Genomic DNA, 22,389 nt, shown 5'->3' with positions numbered 1-22,389 from the left:
GAATCAACTGACTGTGTCCAATATTACTTATAAAAATGTATCGAGAGATCTTTTCTGAAAGCTAACACAACACTGGTGATTAATATTGTGAAATGTATGTATTAACACTATATGAGGAAATATGGATACTTATAATATTTAAGCTTTAAAGTCTGTGGCCAAACAGGGAAAAAGAGGTTCCCCCCAAGACAGGAGAGAAGGCAATTATTTACCGTCTCCAATGTAAATTAAGGATGGTGGAATCAAAACAATGGGACCCCATTTACATACAGGGGGATGGGAAGCCCACAGGGAGGGAAGAGCAACCTGAGGTCATCCTCCCTCTTGAAACATTGGAAGATATATGCAAAGACAGAAGCCATCTTTGGTGTCCATCACTAGACAGACACATGGGAACAGAGCTCTTGCAAGCTGAGGAAGATGCATCTTGCAATCCAGGGTGGGGATGGGAGGTTGAAGTCTCTGGAGACTGAATATAGGTGACAAACCTGCTTAGGCAAAGATTTTTCAACTAGGAGGACAAACATAGCCAGCATCTTATACTTCTTTGTAAGGTCCTGACTCAGGGAAAGTCAGTCAAGGCTGGGAAGAAGAAAGATTGGGGGGGTGGGAGAGTGAGAAAAATCATCTTGAGCAAAGCCTATACCTTGCCAGATTAAGTTTTAGACTTTTAGATGTGTTTTCACTTTTATTTGCTTGTAACTATTTCTAAACTTTATTTCTTGTACTTGAACTTACTTAAAATCCTCTTCTTTTGTTCAACTCATTTCACAATTAATCCAAACCAGCAATGCTGTGTTTGAATTAAAGTGAATGTTAACTCCAATTAATTTAGCAAGTGGTTTGGGATTGTCTCTTTAAAGGAAAAAGTGGACTCTATTATTCTTCTGAATGTTGCAGGAGAGGGCTGAACATTTCAGAGCACATGGCTTTGAGGAAGTTTGGGACTGGAGGTCTGTTGGGGTCATCTGCTAATCTTAACCAAGTCTGGGAAAGACAAAAGTGTGGCTGTGATAACTGCTGGCTGGCTGTTGGATTCAAAGTGGTTGAATCACAGCTGTATATTGCACAAAGCATATGCTGGCTGCATGTGTGTGTCCCAGGCTGGGAGCCAAAAGTAGCAGAAGCATTTTGGGGAATTCAGGGTTATAATATAAACAGTGACACAATCTCTCACTGGTCTGAACTGCACCCCAAAGCATGACAGAGAAAAAGAAAAGGGATATCTTGATGCACAGTAAGGGACACTTGGTAACCTTGATACACAGGGATTTGGGATTAGGTTCTTGTAGACCATGTGATTAAGGGAGAGAGTGCTGGTGAACCCCCATGCTTCACCCTATCATCATCTTTATACGTCTCCAATTTGCATTAATAGGGATTAGACACATACATGCTTGTACCTCAAGATTAGGCTGTCGTTTGAGACAAGTGATATTAGCCAGACAAGCTCTCAGATCTGTTACAATTACAAAATAAGGTGTGATCAGCCATGTTAGAGATTAGGGCTGACATTTTCATAGAAGTCTATAGAAGTTAAGTGTCCAGCTCCTATTGCATTTCAACAGAATTTGGGTACCTCCCTTAGGGGCCTTTCAAAATCATAGCTTAGATTTTTCTTTAAACCCAAGATGTTCCAATTGTGTCACTGGAATTCATGCTGGGTGACAAGAGCCCTTTAAAAGTGACCCTGCAAGTGTAACTACTTTGTAAACCAGGAATTAGAACACTGAACTTCTTTACAGCTGGTGAGTCAAATTAGGACAGCAGTAAAAAGGTTAGAACAATGACATTTAATGTTACTCCACTTTTTTCCTACCACACCAATGTGTATTTTCATATACATTATATTTAATAAAATGTACTGATATGGAAATAGGAAGCCATGGGTTTAGTTCTATTTACAGATTTTAATTGAAACATTTTTCTTAACAACATTGAAAAATAGAAACTTAAAGTTCTTTTAATTGTGTTTTCAGCCAGTTAGTGGTAAACAAATGCATGCCTTGAAGTTAAACTTCCTCTAAAACTTGGTCAGTTGACAGTTTCTAACTAAAGTGTGTATCTCTGTTTTGTTCAAAAAATACATACGAATGTCTGTCATTTCTGATACAAAATTCTACACTATCGTCAATAAATAAATAATAAAGAGATTTTTAAAAGTATGAAATGTAAACTTTGTTGTCCTTCCAACATACAGGATTTTGTTTTTCAATTTCTTGAAACATTACAGTGGTCTTGAAGGAAATTATAACACACAGACATTTCCCAGCACAGTTTACACTTACTACCATACTGTATCTAGCTATCCATTATGAAGATATCCTAATTTCCTAATGGAAATCATGATGACTTTTAGTGCTCTCCTGAGAACACTGTCTATACAGGAAAGGTGGGAACCAGTACCAAAACGACATGCAAAGAACATCAAAACCTACCAACAAGCTCCACAAGAACATTAACATGCCAATGAAGGGGTTGACACCTCATTCTGAAATAAAGTCGTTACAAAAATACCAGTTTATGCATGATACCTATGTAATGAACAAAAGGACTCTAAGCAGAACAATGATGGACTTTACTCTCTTATAGGGCGCTATTGTCCATGGAGGTCCCAATTCAGAAAAGCAATTGAGCATATGCTTAAAGTAAATGGGTCTTAAGCACATCTGTAAAGTTAGGTTCTTTGCTGAACAGGGAAGGTTTGCTGAATCAGGGCCTATATATGTGTGGGGAGTTACATGTGTCAATCTCTGCCCTGCCCCCAAGATGACAACAAGACCCCTTTTACTTTGGGGTTACTCAATCTGCACAATCACAAAGATTTTTTTTTTTTTTTTTGGGTCACATCTAATATAGCCAACAAACTCAGAATGAACCTGGTTTGCAATGAACGCCTTTTGTGAGCTACAGTACGCTACTGTCCTGATTTCAAAACCAAGATGTCAAATATGTTTAGGCACAGTACAATTTAATAACCAGCCACCACTGATTGCTTTGCAATCTAGACTCTACGGGATAGAAATTAGCTTCCTGAGCTAGAGCAGTGATTTCTTGTCACAGCTGGTGACTTGATCATCCATCAGCTGTCATACAATTAAGCAGCAGTAGTAAAGAAGTGGTACAGTACAACATTCTATCTCCTTCACTTATTGTTTAAACATTTACAAACCTTCAGGAAATGATGGTACTCTGTTAGGGTGAAATTCACTGCTGTGGAAAGCGCTAGCACAAGACCTGTGCACTGTTTAAATTTCTTTTAAACCTTATTTTGAGAGTGCAATAATGATACCTTCTGTGTTAATATATTTAAAAACAACAACATTTCAAATACCACCATAACAATCCTAAAGAAAATCAGAGATCTTCTTACCTGGTAAGTGTTCATTCATGTCATGTTTATACACCACTTTGTGGGGCAATAGGCACAAAATTCCTATGGGGAAGTTTACAGAAAGCCTTCAAACATACAATCAGTGCCCTCTTCATTTAAATAAACATTACAGTAACTGGAGTAAGTGCAACAACCTACATGGTTTGTTCACCTTTCAGCTTGGAGCACAAGTTACGACTATGTTACTTCAGAAACCCTGAAAACTATAATGAAGTTCCACACAGAGACAGAGATCTGCTCCCAAAACTGGGATTCAATTTTCAGCAAGGATTATCAAGGCACATAGATTTTCCTGTTTGCTTTGATAACCCCTTTGCACATGAAGAACAAGCAGTAGTTTCATATAAAAGGAATAAGGATTTCTAGACAGCTTCTGCAGACACCTATTGCAGTGAACTCAGATTAAAGTGAAACATTGGTGCATTTTCCTCTAAGGTTCATCGAACAATTGCAGATCTAGTCGGACTACGATCTCTCCTGTTGGGACTTCGTGCAGGAGGAGACACTTTGTAACTGGTCCCTTTGAGCCCTGATCCTTCTTAATGTCCGCCACACGGATTTCAGTTCGGCCCAAAAAGTCTGAAACATAAAAATCAGCATATTCAGAGTGAAATACATTTTCACTTTATTTTCTGACAACATATTACTTCAAAGAAGGCACTAGCTTCCATCTGCATTGGGAATATAAGGAGAAAATATGCCCTCTTTCAACAATAGTTTTATGGCTAATATAGGTAAAGCCAAATCTCTTGAATCTAAAACTGGCTTTTCTAATTTGCTTTTATATTCCATCTACCTTTTTTTTAATGAATACATTTTAATCAAAAACATCAGGTAAAAGTACAAGAAACAAAAGGGATATTCAATTAAATTAAAAGGTGACGAATTCAAAGCTGACAAGTGAATATTTTTTCACATGATGCATAATTAGACTGTGGAAGTCATTGCCACAGGAATCCATTGAGGCCAAGAATTTAGCAAGTTCTTAAAATATTGGACATCTGTATTGATATAAAGAATATCTAGCATTATCATGGTTAATGATGATAAACATTTTGGAAGGGATATTAAACTTTGTGCTTCCAAGCTTAAGCCTATTTCTAACTACTAGTGATCAGGATGAGATCTAATATTGGGGGGCAGATTACCCCATATGTGCCTACTGTGAGTTTCTTATACCTTCCTCTGAAGCATATGGTACTGGGCATTGTCAAAGACAGGATATGGGACTAGATGGACCACAGGTCTGATCCAGTCTGGCAATGCCTGCATTCTTATATTACAATCCAAAAATCATACGTGCCAAACAAAACACCAAAAATGTTAAACCATTGGACTGGATCATCCATATCATTCATGGGATCAGTAATTACAAGTATGTAACTCTTAAATCCCCAAAAAAAAAAAAAAAAAAAGAGGAAGGCAACAATTGTGAAAGGGAAGATCGGATCATCCAGGTGAAATATTATTTTAGGGTGAAATCCACCTCAGTTCAGTGAAATGGGGCCAGCACCAGGACAATGCAGCACTTAAGGATATGTCTACACTACAGCGGCACAGCTACAGCATTGCAGCTATGCCACTGTAACGCTGTAGCTTTAAACATGCCCTTAGGTAGGCATTCACATGCTAGCTTTTGTCTAGCTAGCACAGCAAAACACAGCAGTGAAGACACAGCAGCCCAGACCCCAGTACAGGTTAAGACTGCGAGTGTGTATCCCAGTGTTCCAGGCAGGCTTGTTCAGTCTGTGCTGAAGCCCATGGTGCCATGTCTTCACTGCTATTTTTAGCTGTGCTAGCCAGATTAAAGCTGGTCCGGGTACGTGTACCCAACCTGCAATCACAGCTTTAACTGCACTGGAGATGTATACCCTAAGAGGCAAGTCAGAGCTATAAACTGAGTGCTTCTATGCTGTTAAATGTTTAAGTCAGCACCCATGTAACGCCTAATAAATGGAAAGGTGGGGAGAAGGGAAAACATCACCAGAAGTGTAGCAGCTTCATACTTACCGTCTGGGGAGAACTGATCCCTCTCAAACACGGTTATGCAGAGTACATCCTGCTCCAGATCTTTGATAAAGAATTGGCAGTTAGAGTTCCATTTAGGGTTGAGAGTGTCCTGCATAGTCTTGGTGATGTGACACTGAGAGCCCATTGTCACCTCACAGTATGGGTTACTCTTTCCTGAAAGGAATAAAGCAGATGCAGGGGTGTGATCACATTTTGATGGACATGGATTTAACATCCTTCTAAATACCCTCTACCTTCCATTACCATCTAATTAGGAAAAGGCTCCTGGGCTGCCACTACTTTAACAAACAAAGAGCATCTCTGGGGGCCCGTCCTGAGATGCATAGCCCTGGGGGCCCATCCAGAGCACCCTCAGCTCCTTGTGATTTCAGCACCTAGCGGGATCGAGTCTTGTGTGAGTGACACTAAGAAAGCTTGTAAAAAAAAAAATACTGAAATACATGACAACTGCCCAAGTTTCGCTGTCCTGTAAGGAACTGTTTTCTGTGAATATGAGGTTCATTAAAACCGCTTCATTTCACAAAATCTACATTTTGGGCCTATATTTTCTTTAGCATTAGACAGACAGGAACATCCAGGGGAAGCGTCCTTTATAACACACACTAGGAAAATCAGTAAGGTCCTTACCATGTGACCTGCAGGGTTTTAGTTCAATGCCTTCCACAATGTTCACCATCAATCTTCCAATGCCTGTTGCCCTTTGGGAGCGAACTGTGGAGGGATGAGGGGGGGGGGGGGAGAGGAATGACAAAATTAATTAGTATGCACCTGGCTTTTGACACTTCCATGAAAGACTACAGGCATCAAATCCCACACTGTACCTAAGTAGGCCTTTTCCCTCTTCTTCTTCTCAGTCTCTATGTAAAGTTCAGAAGCAGCTTTAATTTTCTGAACCCAGGCAGTCCTTTGAAAGGAAAAGATAAAAAGTTACCCCACAGCATTATGATTACTATTTTATTTCTTTTTAGCACTACACAGCATACAAAAATAAAGACAGTCCCTGCTCCAGAGCCCTCACAACCTACAGGTCTGGGCCTATACTGGTATATGCTAGATTGGAGCCCTGCACCTGTCAGTCAATGCGACTCTGCAGAGGTGTAAAGGTCTATATGTAAGAAGGCCTAAGAGGCAGAATCACAATGGCCAGGACACAGTGGGAAATCAAGAGTTGGGGATAACTGTTCCCTCCCATTCCTCCTGCATTACTACAATAAACTAATTGGGCATTGCAAAATCTCTGGGGACCAGAGGCTCAGCTAGTGTAAATCAGGGTAGCTCTACTGACTTCACTGGTGCTTCGCTGTGTTATGCCAGCTGAAAAACTGGCCTGTGCAGTTTTTAGAAGTGATGTTAAAGAGGAGACGATGGTGACTTTGTAAACCAGGACGGGGAGGTCATTTCACTCATAGGGACTCAGCCTGGAAAAATGCACAGAGAAAAGAGTGGAAGAAAGAAACAGAGAGAGCATCAAGGCTGGTGTTACGGGCAGAGTTCAGGAGCAGTACCATGATATCTAAGAAAGGATGTGGTGTAGGCAAATGAGGGCTCCAGACATGTATCAAGTGTAGAATTTAGCCTTAGGTTTTGCAGTTCTAAATATTTACAAGCAAAAATTAAATTGTTGGCCAAATTCATCATTTACTGATGCTAATGCAGTATTTCAGTTGCTGTTAATAAAAACCCAAACCTCTAGGTGTCAGTGATCTTAAGTGTTAAAACGTTGCTTTCTGCATCATCTGCACAGTGCAAAATCACTCAACTGGTAGTACCATTCAAATTTGGTAGAAAATATATTCAGAGTGCTGAGATATTGGCTGGCTGCACTAACCACTCCAATACAGAATATGCAACTGTTGTGACGGATCACTATGTGAAACATGGGGCCTGATCCCCAACTAGTGTAAACTCGTGTTGTTCTATTAAAGTCAATACAGCTAGGTCAATTTTCATCCGCTGAGGATCTGTCCCACTCTGTTAATTTACTCTGTGGTATGGAAATGGGGATACAGAAAACACCTAAGAGAACTACTGTGATCCTGCCGTGGTATGGACTTTTACGAACAATTTTTAAGCCTAGAAATCACAATTCTATATCATGTCATTCCTGTTTGTTCTCCCTCCTAGGAGGTCCCCCTCTGAGTTCCAGGAGTCCCTCGTTTGCCTCCCCTTTCTATCCCACTCCCCCTTCCTGCAGAGGTCCTGTCCTGTGGCAACAGAGAAGGGATGTGCCTTGCTCCTCTGGAGTCCCGCTCACTGCAACTCCATGCATTCACCAGAGCTGGTTGCTAGAGAGTGAGGTCAGGTATCCACTCCTTCCAGGGCCTGAGGGTGACAGCTCCACAACACCCCCTGCTAGGGCCGCTGGGAAGCAACGGATGTTTTACCCAGGTTTATATGCATTAAAATCTTTACAAATGATGCCTTTACAAGCAAGGATCATACTGAGCCTGTACTGAGGGCCACACCACACCGCCTCTTCTCTTATTGCCCCATCAGCTTCTGCAGGACTGAGGCTTTCACTTTTTAACAAAAGTTACTTTTCTAGTCCTTATGTTTTGTGACCTGATGCAGTGGTGTCTTCTTGAGTTTGCAGACAGACAGACTGAAACAAAAGTATCAGGAGAGATGGAATCGCCCTGACTTGTCTCACTTTATTTGTTGACTCTGGAGCGGAATGACGTCAAATTGAGTTTTCCCTTTGTTAACCATTTCCCTAGTGGTCTGGGTCAAGTTAGAGAAGGGTATATCACTTTTTAATTTGATTCCCATTTTCAAATAATTATAATTACCACAGCATTCACCATACTAAGTACAGGGAATACTACAAACACCTGGGTAATGTTACCTACTTGCAAAGACATTTATAAAGATCAGGGCTGGCTCCAGGCACCAGCCGAGCAAGCTCGTGCTTGGGACAGCAGATTCTAAGGGGCAGCTTCCCTCCAATCCTTTTTTTTTTTTTTTTTGCTTCGGCGCTCTGGCCACCCTGTAGGGGATGGTGGCACGGGGGAGGGGAGCTCGCTCCGTCTCCCTCAGCCGGTGCCGGGTCTGCAGCAAGCCCAGCAGGGCAGCCCGCGTCCTTTCCTGCCCACCGACCAGAGCGGCGCAGAGCCCTCCCGGCAGACGGCGCGGCGGGAGAGGCTGCGTGGCGAGCGCCCTGCTGAAGGAAGCCCTGGTCGCCCCCCTTCTCTCTCTTCCCTCCGCCTCCCCCCCTGCTAGCCAGGGCACACACTCCACTGCCCAGGGCATGTCTGCAGCGCAGGGAGTCCCCCTGCAACCTGGCTCCAGCCGCCCCGCATGGTTTTTTTTTTGCTTCGCCACTCTGGCCGCCCCAGTTTGAGGCGGCAAAAAAGCCAGAGCCGGCCCTGATAAAGATTTTCATGGTGATTGTCGTGTGTGCATGCATATGAACATATACATCAAAATCTTTAGAGTCAGCAGTGAGGAGGCTGCAGTGACTTACCTTTCATTTATGCTTTCTGCACGAAGCGTGTAGACTCTATCAATGTGGGAGATATGGAAGATGGGCTCATCTCCAGAAGGGTCTGTGGGTAATTTTACTAGTACCTCATTTAGAAAAATGGGCTGTGAAATATTAGGCAAAGCTAGAGTAATACAGCACTATATCTGAACATACTGGAATGCTCAACGCAATACAGACTGTTTTTGTTTGTGCCCAGAATATCCCCTCTCGCCTCCCGCTTTTTAAACTCCCTTCTTCAAAGGGCTTGTGTCTCATTCACCCTTTCTCTTGCCAAAGACAGCTCCCTCCAGATCCTGTGAATGCTTCTACTTGAGTCAGAGTCACAGCGTGTTTCAAAGTTCTCCCTTCCCACAAGCAGCACACTGCCCTCTGCATCACTTCCCTCTTTCTGTAGCTGGGATACTTGAAGTTAGCTAATAGGATGCTCAAAAGCGCCTTCCTTTATACAGATCAAGCTGACCACCTGTCCAGCACGAGCACCACAGGACTGGAGTCCCAAGTGTACTTGACAGCCTCTCTTTCTTATACAGCAACAGACAGTGCCATTGCCCACCCCTCCAAGTGGGGAACTGTCACCTTCCTGAACTGTTAAAACACCAATAGCTTGGCTACCATAAAAGCGGTACTTACAGTTTTATACATTTTATACTGCAGATTAGACTTGGGGCTGAAGACCTTGTCTGTACCAGAGGAACCAAGAGGCTTTATGATCTGAGTCAGCAGGAGGAAATCATTGAACAGAAAACCATACAGTTCCTTGTTGCTCTTGGCTTTGTAGAGTTTCCCACTGTGCAGAAACTTGCGTGGTCCCAAGCAGTTTGTAACAGAATTAAAGACGAGTTGCTGAGAAAAGAACAACAACAACAATGCAACGTACAAAATCAAACCATCGGGGCTCCCCTGGAAGAGATCAAATACAGGTTTGAGTTCTGACATTTGCTTCAGCTCATTTCAAAGGGATGATGGGTAATGCCTCAGTCTCACAGTACGAGCAGCACAAGGCATAGAAAGGTGATAGAAAAATAACTATTAATTTGAGGATAGGCCCATCAATGACTACTAGCCAGGATGGGCAGGGATGGTGTCCTAGCCTCTGTTTGCCAGAAGCTGGGAATGGGTGACAGGGAAAGGATCACTTGATGATTACCTGTTCTGTTCATGCCCTCTGGGGCACCTGGCATCGGCCACTGTCGGCAGACAGGATACTGGGCTAGATGGACCTTTGATCTGACCCAGTATGGCCGTTCTTATGTTGATCTGGGGCTCTTCAGTATGACTGGGCAGCACATGATGAGGGCAAGGAAGACAAAAGCACTTGGGCCTCTTTTTGATCTTTCCTGCTGCATACTGGTATCACTGTGGGGGAGGCAACAAAGCTGATGGCTCTTCCCTGATTGGTGGTTGTCACGCGCATGGAGTCAATGGGCCTCCCTATTGGCTGATCCATCTCCACAGCGGCTGTAAGAGTTAGCATGTGTGTGTGTTGGGGTGGGGGGCATATGGTCTTGCTCCTGTGTTTGGATTTCACCCTCTAGTTCATACCCAGGGGCTTCTGGATAACCATGGTGCTGCTTCTTTTTGTGCTCGTGACGCTTGGTTTAGCAGGTTATCTGCTAGTCAGTGGTTATGGGGAGGAGTTTGGATTAATTGCACATTATCCACTAGCTCTTATAAAAAACAGTTACTCACCTTCTCATAAGTCTCAGAGGGGTAGCCGTGTTATAGTCTGAATCTGTAAAAAGCAACAGAGGGTCTTGCGGCACCTTTAAGACTAACAGAAGTATTGGGAGCATAAGCTTTCGTGGGTAAGAACCTCACTTCTTCAGATGCAACCTCACTTCTTGCATCTGAAGAAGTGAGGTTCTTACCCACGAAAGCTTATGCTCCCAATACTTCTGTTAGTCTTAAAGGTGCCACAGGACCCTCTGTTGCTTCTCATAAGTGTTGTTCTCCGAGATGTGTTGCTCATGTCCATTCCAGTTAGGTGTGCGCGTGCCGCGTGCACGGTCGTCGGAAAGTTTTCCCTTAGCAGCATCCGTGGGGTTGGCTGTGGAGCCCCCTGGAGTGGCGCCTTCCTGGCACTCAATATATGACCCTGCTGACCCGACCCCCTTCAGTTCCTTCTTGCCGGCTACTCCGGCAAAGGGGAAGGCAGGTGGGTTTGGAATGGACAAAGGGTGACCAGACAGCAAATGTGAAAAATCGGGACAGGGGGTGGGGGGTAATAGGAACCTATATAAGAAAAAGACCCAAAAATCGGGACTGTCCCTATAAAATCGGGACATCTGGTCACCCTAAATGGACATGAGCAACACATCTCGGAGAACAACAGTTACAAGAAGGTGAGTAACCGTTTTTTCTTCTTCGAGTGATTGCTCATATCTATTCCAGTTAGGTAACTCCAAAGTTCCTCCCTGGAGACAGGGTCGGAGTTAAGGAATAGCTGATTGGAGCACCACTCTGCCAAAAGCCGCATCATCTCTGCCATGCTGGATGATGGCATAATGGGAGGTGAACATATGCACTGAGGACCAAGTTGCTGCCCTGCAGATTTCTTGAATCGGGGCCTGGGCTAGGAATACTGCTGGTGAGGCTTGTGCCCTTGTGGAATGTGCCTTAAGAGTGGAGCTGGGACCTTGGCCAGCTCGTAACAAGTGTGGATGCAGGCTGTAATCCAGGAAGATATTCTTTGAGATGAGACCGGGAGACCTTTCATCCGGTCTGCCACCGGTACGAACAGCTAGTTTGACTTCCTGAATGGCTTTGTGCATGCAATGTAGAATGCTAGCACCCACTGACAGGACCAGGGCACTAACATCTGGAGGGCGGCGACCGCGGCGGCTGGATCTTCGGCAGCTCCGGTCGTCGTTGGTATTTCAGGGGCAGGACCTTCCGCCGCCTCTGTCAGGGGCGGCATTTCAGGGGTGGGACCTTCCGCCGCCTCTGTTGGGGGCAGCATTTCGGGGGCGGGACCTTCTGCCGCTTAGGGCGGCAAAAAAGCTGGCGGCGCTCCTGCCCGCCAAATATCCAATGAGCGTAGCCTCTGCTGTTGGGTACTGTTGTGAGGCTTAGGATAAAAGATGTGTAAAAAAATGTCTTGCCTAGTAAGGAATTGTGACATTACCTTCGGAAGAAAGGCTGGGTGAGGTCTTAGTTGCACCTTGTCCTTGTGGAAGATTGTGTATGGAGGATCAGAGGTAAGGGCCTTTAACTCCAACACCCTCCTAGCTCATATGATGGCTACCAGAAAAGCTATCTTCCACGACAAATAGAGAAGGGAGCAAGTCGCCAACGGTTTGAATGGGGTCCCCATTACTCTGGAGAGTACCAGGTTAAGGTCCCATGCAGGAACAGGCTGTCTAACCTGTGGATGTAGCCGTTCCAGACCCTTAAAGAAACATCCTACCATAGGATTAGCAAATAGAGAACGCCCAGACACTCCCGGATGGAAGGCCAAGATGGCCGCAAGGTGTACCTTGATGGATGACATTGCCAGGCCTTGTTGGTGGAGGTGCAGAAGATCCTCCAGGGTGAGTGGTATAGACGCCTGGAGTGGAGGTGTCTGTTGCTGGGCATACCAGCAAGTGAACCTCTTCCACTTGGGTAGATAAGTGGCCCTGATGGATGGTTTCCTGCTGCTGAGTAGAACCTCCGAGCACAGGAGCTCCATGGGGTTTAACCATGAAGCTTCTAGCCATGAGATGGAGGGACTGGAGGTCAGGTTGGTGAAGGCAACCGTGATCCTGAGTGATCAGTATGACGGTGACTCCCATAAGGCTTTATGGGAATGTGACGTAACTGGAATATGTTTTGTGCTGCCTGTGCCATGTAACATATCTCTGTAAAGGTTATGGTCTACTATATCTATTCATCCTATTTGTACACATATATCATTTTGTACTTGAGGTTAAGCGTATTGGCTGTATACTTGTTTGATTTCTAAGTAAGCTTTGTGAGGCATTTGGTCAGCTTCTTTAGGAAGGAATTCGCAAGGTTAAGTACCCGATCAGGAAGCACTTGGGGAACAATGCATCTTGGAATGCTCCAATCCACATAAGAAGTCTTCCTGGAGAAAATACAAGATACCATGTGGACAATGGCTTCTGCCTGTAAAGACTGAGTCATGCATGGACATGTGACTTGCCCAGGTGACTCCTAAACTCCATCTTGGAGCTGGACCTTGCATAGGGGTGAGGAGGGGGGTCTCCACCCTTAAGAGAAAGTCTATTTAAACCCATGGGAGACCCCTCCATTCTGTCTTCAGCTGGCTAAAGAGAGAGCTCCCCCCAGGATACCGGAAAGAAACTGGAACAAAGGACAGTGTGCAGGGGGTGTGAGTGATTGCTGGACCCAGACTAAAAGGAGATTAGTCTGTAAAAGGGAGCATTCTGGAACTGGTGAGGATCTTATCTGTATTCAGTTTGATTAGACATAGATTTGTGCATTTTATTTTATTTTGCTTGGTGACTTACTTTGTTCTGTTACTACTTGGAACCACTTAAATCCTACTTTCTGTATTTAATAAAATCACTTTTTACTTATTAATTGACTCAGTATGTGTTAATACCTGGGGGAGCAAACAACTGTGCATCTCTCTCTTTCAGTGTTATAGAGGGCGAACAATTTATGAGTTTACCCTGCATAAGCTTTATACAGGGTAAAACGGATTTATTTGGGGTTAGACCCCATTGGGAGTTGGGCATCTGAGTGCTATAGACAAGCACACATCTGTGAGCTATTTTCAGGTAAACCTGCAGCTTTGGGGCAAGTAATTCAGACCCTGGGTCTGTGTTGGAGCAGACGGGAGTGTCTGGCTCAGCAAGACAGGGTGCTGGAGTCCTGAGCTGGCAGGGAAAGCAGGGGTAGAAGTAGTCTTGGCACATCAGGTGGCAGCTCCCAAGAGGGTTTCTGTGATCCAACACGTCACAATCAGATCGAGGTTGATTGGTAACATGACTGGGGTATCCACTGAAAGCTCCAGAAGCGTGGTGTACCAATGTTGACGGGGCCATGCTAGGGCCAGCAGAATTACCTGTGCTTTGTCTCTGCGGATCTTGAGCAGCACCTTGTGTAGGAGTGGGACCGGTGGGAAGGCATACATGAGTCGGTCTCCCCAGGGTAGCAGGAACATGTTCTTGATTCCACCTGGGCTGTGTTTCTGGAAGAAGCAGAACATTGGGCACTTTCTGTTGCTCCGGGTGGCAGAGATCGACCTGGGGAAACCCCCACCTTTGGAAGATGGAATGAAGGCCATCCGGACGGATGGACCACTCGTGGTTGCAGAACGATCTGCTGAGGTGATCCGCTAGCTCGTTCTGCACTCCTGGAAGATAGGAGTCTCCATGTGAATGTAGTGGGCTATGCAGAACTCCCATAGCTGAAGGGCTTCCGACATAGCGGGGAGGAATGGGCTCCACCCTGCTTGTTGATGTAAAATACGTCAGTGGTGTTGTCTGTCATCACTGCTATGCACTGGCCTTGCAGCAGAGACTGGAAAGTTTGGCATGCTAATCACACTGCTCCGAGCTCCCTGAGATTGATATGGAGGGAAAGCTCATCCTGCGACCTCAGGCCCTGTGTTCGGAGATCTTCCAGATGCGCCTCCCAACCCAGAGCTGACGCGTCCATTACTAGTGACAAGGAGGGCTGTGAGCTGTTGAAGGGGACACCTTCGCATACCATCTGAGGGTTGAGCCACCAATGTAGGGACTCCAGTATGTGTCCTGGCACTGGCACTACCGAGACCAGCCTGTCGCGTCCTGGGCGGTATACCAATGTGAGTCACGCTTGAAGGGGCCTGAGCCTTAGTCTGGCATGCTGGACCACGTAAGTGCAGACTGCCATGTGGCCAAGGAGACCCAGGCATCCCCTTGCGGTGGTGGTCGGGTACCACCTGAGGCTTTGGATAATGTCTATCATGGCTTGGAATTGGATCTCTGGCAGGAACGCCCTTGCCTGTACCGAGTCCAGCGCCGCTCCGATGAACTCTATTCTTTGGGTCAGTGATAAGGTTGACTTGTTCACGTTGAGGAGGAGTCCCAGTCTCTCAAAAGTGGATCTGACTATGCGGACCTGAGATTCCACTTGCTCTCTGGTACGCCCCCTGAGCAGCCAGTCGTCTAGGTATAGGTATACCTGCATCTGCCTCCTCCAGAGGAAGGCTACTACGACTGAGATGCACTTAGTGAACACTTGGGGGGGGGGGCTGTCAACAAACCGAAGGGGAGGACCGTGAACTGATAGTGTTTGTGGTCGACTACAAACTACAGAAATCGTCTGTGCACAGGCCAAATGGCTATGTGAAAGTACACGTCTTTCATGTCAGCAGCAGCATACCAGTCTTCCAGATCCAAGGATGGGATAATAGAGCTCAGGGAGACCATGCGGAACTTCAACTTTACCATGAACTGGTTGAGCACTTGCAGGTCTAAAATGGGTCTGAGACCCCCCCTTTGCATTGGGGATTAGAAAATAGGGGGAGTAGAATCCCTTGCTCCTTAGATCCCGAGGAACCTCCTCCACTGCCCCTATAGCAAGGAGTGACTGCACCTCCTGGATAAGAAGTTGCTCGTGAGAAGGGTCCCTGAAGAGGGATGGGGAAGGGGGTGGGAGGGAGGGAAGGAGCAGAATGGGAGCAAACATTGCACTTCTACTGTGCAAAGAACCCAGGGGTCGATGTTATTTGGGACCAAGCACAGCAGAAGTGGGACAGATGGGCCAGAAAACGGGTAAGGATCTGGTGGAGAGTCAAGTGCGCCATCCTCAGTCGCATCTTCAAAAGGCCTGTCTAGAGCCGGATTGAGGTTTGGACTGGCCTTGACCCTGCCCTGAAGGGGGGTTGGAAAGCTTGTGCCTGCCATTCCTGCCCCTTCGTCTACAGAAATCCTGCCTCGGCCATGGAGAATATGGGCGCTGTTGTTGTGGTTGGGGCTTGCAGTGCTTGTGTTGGGTGGCCAGCGTGTGTATTCCCAACGACTTCGTGGTCGCCCTAGAGTCTTTCAAGCTGTGCAGCACGGAGTCTGTCTGCTTGGAGAACAGCCTCGCGCCCTCAAAGGGAAGGTCCTGCAGGGTTTGCTGCACTTCCGGGGGGTAGCCCGTACGCCTGAAGCCATGAGGCCCTCCTCATGGCTATGCCTGAGGAGAGGGTACGGATGGCCGAGTCCGCAGAGTCTAGGGACGCCTGCAGTAAGGTCTGCACCACCCCCTTCCCTTCCTTGAAAATGGTGGAGAATTTGGCCACAGGAGAAAGAGTCCACAGGGATCAGCTCTTTAAACTTCAACATTGAGGCCCATGAGTTGAAGTTATATTTGCTGAGGCTAGCTTGCTGGTTAGCTATCCTCAGCTGAAGGCTCCCAGTGGCATAGATCTTCCTATCAAAAAGGTCCATCTTTTTGCCTCCTTAGATTTGGAGGCCAGCCCTTGCTGTCCCTGCTGCTCTTTCTTGTTAACCGCCGACACAACCAGGGACTGGGGAGAGATCCTGCTTCTAAACCTACTATGTAAACTAAAATGGGTAACTAGAACAATTAACTAGGGAGAAACGCTAAGGAAAGTCCTTGGTGAGCAAGCGAACGCTGTTCAACGGCCGTCATGGACGGTAAGAAGGAACTGAAAGGGGGTTGGGTCAGCAGGGTCATATATTGAACACCATGAAGGCGCCACTCTGGGGGGCTCCACAGCCGACCCGATGGGAGCTGCTAAGGGAAAACTTTCCGACAACCGTGCATGCGGCACACGCACACCTAATTGGAAACGGTATAAGCAATCACTTGAAGAAGTTTAGTTTCAGTTTTTCCTTTTGGTAATGTGTAACTGTTAGGCCCTTTTGCACTTGTTGGCATTCTGGTGTCTCAGGGCCCAACCCACCCCATGGGGTCAGATGTTACGTAGAGTGACTCCTTCCTCAGATTAGAAACAAGCCAATCTTTAGGAAGTGATGAAGGCAAGACTGTGGGAGGGCCCAATCTCTCAGCACAAAAGGTTGGGTGCTTTCACCTTGATATCTGTCAGCAACTGGCTAGCTGGTCTTTTGGGTGTGCCAGGGCAGGACCGTGGGGCTAGGGGAGCAGAATGACACCCCTTCTTCCCTACTCTCATTTGCCATTAGGCAATAGTTCTGCTTATTAAAACTGTGACCAACTGCACCACTTTTCTTAACTTGGCCTCTGGGTCTTTCCAGTGTGATGGCAGAAAAACAACATCATGCAGCTCCCCATTTATTGCCCCTCAATGAGCTGAAATACTTCTTTTCAGTTCATAAAAGACGATTTTTCAAATTGCCAGGACTGAAAACTCAATGTGGAGTTTGAAAATCAAGCTATATTCTCTCCACCTCTTCTACCCTGACCAGGAATAGGGGTGCCACAACTAGAACTTTAAAAAAGTTACTATTTTTATAGGACCTACAAAATCAAAATATTTTAGCATGACATCACTGAAGAGACTTTAGCATGACACCTGTAAAGTACCAGTTGGTGATGGACAAGACAAAGTGATTCCTCTCTGCAAAGTTTATAAATAGATCTGGTCAAAATTTTTTGAATTTTCAAAGTTTAGATTAAGTTTTATCACAAAAAAGGCTTGCTGTTTTTCAACCAGCTCGATTTATAAAGCAATAGAGAATAGTGTAGTAGTTCTTCATAATGGAAGGATGTATATACTGTATATTCAAGATAGCAGTATTACTATTGTAAAGTACTATATACATTGAAGTTACAGTTGAACAAAAATGGCAATATTTAAATCTGGCACCATTCCAAATACAGGAAACAAAAGCAATGCTTGCCAAATAGAAGAAAACAAAAAATCAATAGTGAAACGGATAGTTTGCATGAATGTAAGAGATGCCCCATGGAGGGCAAAAAAAGAAAAAAAAAAGAGAAGATAAGAAAGATTAAATGATGACAATATTCTTTTCATCTTTGGATGCAATTACATGTTCAAATCATTGTTTCGTCTTGGTTGGTGAGTAAACATGAAACATGACCATGCTATGTACTTCAATATGTGTTACAATGTTTACCTCAGACAGGCCTTCACATTGAACGTGAGCCTGGATCCATTCCAGCCTGTCTGAATTTTCCTTCTCACGCACCCCTTCATTTACTTGGGAACACAATTCTTCCGCTTTCTCCAGAGCATGCTTCAAGTGACTGTGATCAGGGTGATTTTCAGGAGTGTTTTCTATTATCTACAGGTAAGTAAAACAGCTTAGTTTCTTTTGTTACTGTTGGCTGTAAATCCACCCATCTTGTCAGCTCTGCATTTTATTTTATTTCTTTATTTTTTTTTTAGAACTGGTCAAAATTTTCCAAATGTTAATGTTTTGGTTATTTTTTTCTCAAAAGTTCAAATTTCAGTGAAAAAACTGTTCTTTGTTTTGTTTTTGCAAAGAAATCATCCCATTTTGGCCAGTTCTATTGCTGACAAGTCTTTTAGCAAAATTTTTCATGAAGGCTGCTGGCTGGTGCCCAACGTTGAGGGCAGCATCGCTGTCATCAGCAGCACAGAAGTGAAGGTGGCATGGTATGGAGGGGTCCTCACTTTTGGGGGGGCCATAGTGGCCTTACAAGTGGGCGACCTGGGTGATTTTCTGGGTTCATCCCCACCACCACCCCCAGCCATCCCAAAGCCACTTTAAGTCCCAAGCGCCAGGGGCCCAGAATGGAGGAGGGGGCAGGGCGTTGGGCACCCTGGCTGAGGGTTCCTACCATACTCTGGGCTCCAACTGCTGGGCCTGGCTGGGCTGGTGAGGGACGGGACTTCCTCTTACCCTGCCAGGGCCTCTTCTGGGGTCAGGTCAGACCCACCTCCAGGAACCTCCCCTGGCTGCAGGAAGCTCTGCGGCTGCTGGCTGGGAGCCCAGCTCTGAAGGCAGCACCGTCACCACCAGCAGTGCAGAAGTAAGGGTGGCAAGATATGGTATTGTCACCTTCACTTCTGCACTGTTGCTGGCTGCGGCGCTTTCTTCAGAGCTTGGCGTCCATCCAGCATCCACCGCTTTCTAGCTGCCCAGCTCTGAAGGCAGCATAGAAGTAAAGGTGGCAATACCATGAACCCCCTACAATAGCCTTGCAACCCCCCAGAACCCTCTTTTGGGTTGAGATCCCCAGTTTGAGAAATGCTGGTTTCCCCCGTTAAATCTGTATAGCATAGAGTAAAAATACACAAAAGACCAGATGTCTTGGGGGAGACACATTTTTCATGAATTTGGTAGGGCCCTAGAGCTGTATGTTCTGTTGTGAAGGAGTGGATGAGGCTCAGAAGCCCCCTGTTGGAGGCCTCAGGGTCCTGCCACACCCCATCCCAGAGAGGAGCAGATGAGAAATCCGAGCATGGTTGTGGGGAAGCAGCCAATGAGAGAGGCTGCATGGAGCAGCCTATCAGGGCCTATCAGGGCCATATAAAAGGAACTGCAAAACAGAGCAGCAGTCAGTTGCTGCCTGGAGCTGGAGGAGAGAAGACCATGTTCCTGGCTGGCTAAAAGAGCAGCAGGACAGCTCAGTGTGGGCAGGGACCAGAGGAGCTAAGAAGGAGCTCCTGGCTGGCTGCTGGGACTGAGTAAGGACTGAGCCCGGGGAGCATCACAGGAAGGTAGTGTCTCTAGGGAGGAAGCCCTGGGGGTACGGCCCAATCCAGGGCTGGGACTATTTAAAGACTGAGCCCGGGGAGGGCTAGAGAGACACCAATCGAGAGGTCCTGAGACAGGCCCCTGGTGCACTGTATACCCCAGAAGGGGGCTGTTCTAATTCACATACAGACAGTGAGAGAGACTCGGCCAGAGGGCTGAATCACTGAAAAGCCACCTGAGAACCCACCGACAGGGGTCACCAGAACTGAAAGACTGCAGACACACCTGACCAGAAGGGGGCGCTCATGAGAGGTGGGTGCCACCCCATTACATCTGGTCATATACAGAGGAGGATCAAGGCTGATGAAGGAATCTGACTTTTCAGACCAAATTCAGGCCTGGTATAATGTCTCTCTCCTAGATAAGTCTTGGGCCAAATTCAGTAGTAATGGTAATGGTGATGTGAGTTAGACATCAGATGAAAGTTGGACAGAAAATGGATGTAAGTTGTAAAGTAATGTAACTTGCACAAATCTGGCTTCAATGGCTGTGCAAAATGAATAATTGACAAGCCCAGGGGAAAGGGGGGGGAGGCATGTACAGCAGGAAAAGCAGCTAGCAGGAGAGTGTAAGACAACTCAGTCGCTCCCCACTCCTTTACTGTATACCCACCACCCAGCTTTTGCTGCTAAACCCTCCCATTCCCTGGTATATAAATTACTCTCCTCCATCCATTATGCCAGTGTAAATACAGAATAACTCCACTGCAGTCAGTCGAGTTACTCATGATTTATCCCAGTGTAATTGAAATACAAATTTGGCCCATATTCCCCATCATACCAGACGTGTCTAGCCTCTTGAGAATAGCATGACTGGACATACATAGGGAAACTTAACTACAAATAAGCTACAAGCCAAGGGGCACTCTAAATACATTCCAGTATGTTTTCCAAAAAAACGTACATTTTTAATTATTAGCGGGTATCTTGTTACCCTTTGCATCGGCTTTAGCAGAAAACTTGACAGCGGCATTCCTTTACAGCGAGGATCCATTGCTAACCTCTGAAATATGAAAGGTAAGATGTTGTTAACCAGCTTGTTTATGACAGTGGAAGACAAATTCCTGAAAAAAGGTAAAAGATAAAATGGTAAGTCAATAAATGCGTCACATAAACCTGTTCTCAGTCAGAACAAGAAGTATGACAAACAAATTCAGAGCAATAGAATTTCTCATATTTTTACAAAATAGGGTAGAGTATGTCAGAGATGAGAGCAGCTTTATGATCCCTAGAGATATCTATATTCTCGGACTGTATAAACATTCTGATTGAAGTAAGCTTCCTTATTATGGGACAGGGCTTATGAATGAGGACATTATTTATTAATGGGTTTGAATGGAAGTCATTACAACATTATCTCCCATGTCGTCATGTTGACTATAAAAAGACATTTCAACTATTTCTTTCTTCAAAAGAAAAAAATGACATATACACTGGAAATTATGTAGATTGCCTCCAAATGTAACCTGGAGAAGTTTGACAGCTCAGTGAATAAAGCAGATTTAACAACATTTTTCACAGATATTATATATTGAAAAGATTTACTAGATAATAAAGTTCATGCCCCCTGCCAAAGCACCCTTGTCCCCTACAGAACATTTTCTAGTGCTTTGCCAATTCCCTTTTTAAAAGACTCAAGCAATGGGGCTTTCACCTTTTCCCTCAGCAGACGACTGCACAGCTCAATACATTGCACTGTCAGGACATTTCCCCTGGTATTTAATCTATATTTCCTCTTTTTTTAATGCAACTCCATTACTCTTAGTCAGATCCCCAGGTATCACACTGAATAATAATTCATCATGCAGTACTTGGAGTTTCACTCTCCAAATATTTATAGATAGTCTGTGGCCTGGTCTACACTAAAAAGTTAGGTCAATCCAGCTACATCGCTCAGGGATGTGAAAAATCCCCCCCTTCCCCTCCCCACCTCCCCCCAAGTGACATAGTTAAGCCAACCTAAGTCCTTGTGTAGAAAGCGCTAGCTACCGCCTCTTGGAGAGGTGGATTACCTGCAGCACTCAGGCTGTGCCACTGTAGCGTTTCAAGTGTAGACAAGCCCTTATTACATTCTTCTTTCCGCTGTCTCTTAGCCATCTATTTATATACATTTCCTGACAGTGAATTCCTTAAGCTGTAGAATACTCTTCCAAGGAAGTGGTGGAAGCCCCATCTCTCTTGACATTTAAAAATAAACTGGACTAATCACTAGAAAAGTTCAAGTGGGAACAATCCTACCTTACCAGGAAGATGGGCTGGATGTCCCACTGTAATAAGCCTTTTCTACATCAGAGGCAGCCTGGTCTGATGGACAAGACACTAGACAGAACCAAGAGGCCAGAGTTCTGCCTCTGAGCTGCTGTGTGACCTTGAGCAAAACACTATTTTTCTTTGCCTTTTCTTCTCCTCCCACCCTTTGTCCATCTTGCCCATTCATGGCCGTGACAGTTTCTTACTATGTATTTCTACAGCACCTAGCACATTGGGGCCTTGATTTTAGCAGGGCCTCTTGGTGCTACTGTAATACTACTGCCACTTTAATAGTTAATAATAATAAAAACTTCATCTTCTATGATGTTCTGACCAAATCTTAGTATCAGAGGGGTAGCTGTGTTAGTCTGAATCTGTAAAAAGCAACAGAGGGTCCTGTGGCACCTTTGAGACTAACAGAAGTACTGGGAGCATAAGCTTTCGTGGGTCAGAACCTCACTTCTTCAGATGCATCTGAAGAAGTGAGGTTCTGACCCACGAAAGCTTATGCTCCCAGTACTTCTGTTAGTCTCAAAGGTGCCACAGGACCCTCTGTTGCTTTTTACAGATTCAGACTAACACGGCTACCCCTCTGATACT

The 22,389-nt window shown here is 45.4% G+C and overlaps 1 protein-coding gene across 6 annotated transcripts in view; it reads right to left on the bottom strand.

Annotated features, from left to right (window-relative positions):
- Positions 1-1,797: 1,797 nt before the first annotated feature.
- Positions 1,798-22,389, bottom strand: part of ITSN1 (intersectin 1) — a 209,200-nt gene continuing 188,608 nt past the window's right edge. For 4 of the 6 annotated variants that reach the window (XM_034752221.1, XM_034752212.1, XM_034752236.1 and 1 more), the window contains 8 exons: positions 20,444-20,542; positions 17,933-18,100; positions 9,540-9,752; positions 8,889-9,010; positions 6,247-6,329; positions 6,053-6,136; positions 5,405-5,578; positions 1,799-3,973 (listed from right to left, as the gene is read on the bottom strand). In XM_034752221.1, coding sequence (XP_034608112.1) covers positions 3,825-3,973; positions 5,405-5,578; positions 6,053-6,136; positions 6,247-6,329; positions 8,889-9,010; positions 9,540-9,752; positions 17,933-18,100; positions 20,444-20,542 — 1,092 coding nt within the window. In that variant the 3' untranslated portion in view covers positions 1,799-3,824. Of the gene's footprint in view, positions 3,974-5,404; positions 5,579-6,052; positions 6,137-6,246; positions 6,330-8,888; positions 9,011-9,539; positions 9,753-17,932; positions 18,101-20,443; positions 20,543-22,389 lie in introns of all 6 variants that reach the window. The other 2 variants (XM_034752246.1, XM_034752254.1) reach the window with 2 other exon arrangements.

This window comes from Trachemys scripta, chromosome 1 (assembly GCF_013100865.1).
Source record: "Trachemys scripta elegans isolate TJP31775 chromosome 1, CAS_Tse_1.0, whole genome shotgun sequence".
NCBI classification, from domain to species: Eukaryota; Metazoa; Chordata; order Testudines; family Emydidae; genus Trachemys; species Trachemys scripta.
The sequence above is the reverse complement of the archived record's forward strand: the minus strand, read 5'-3'. Positions and strand labels throughout refer to the sequence as shown.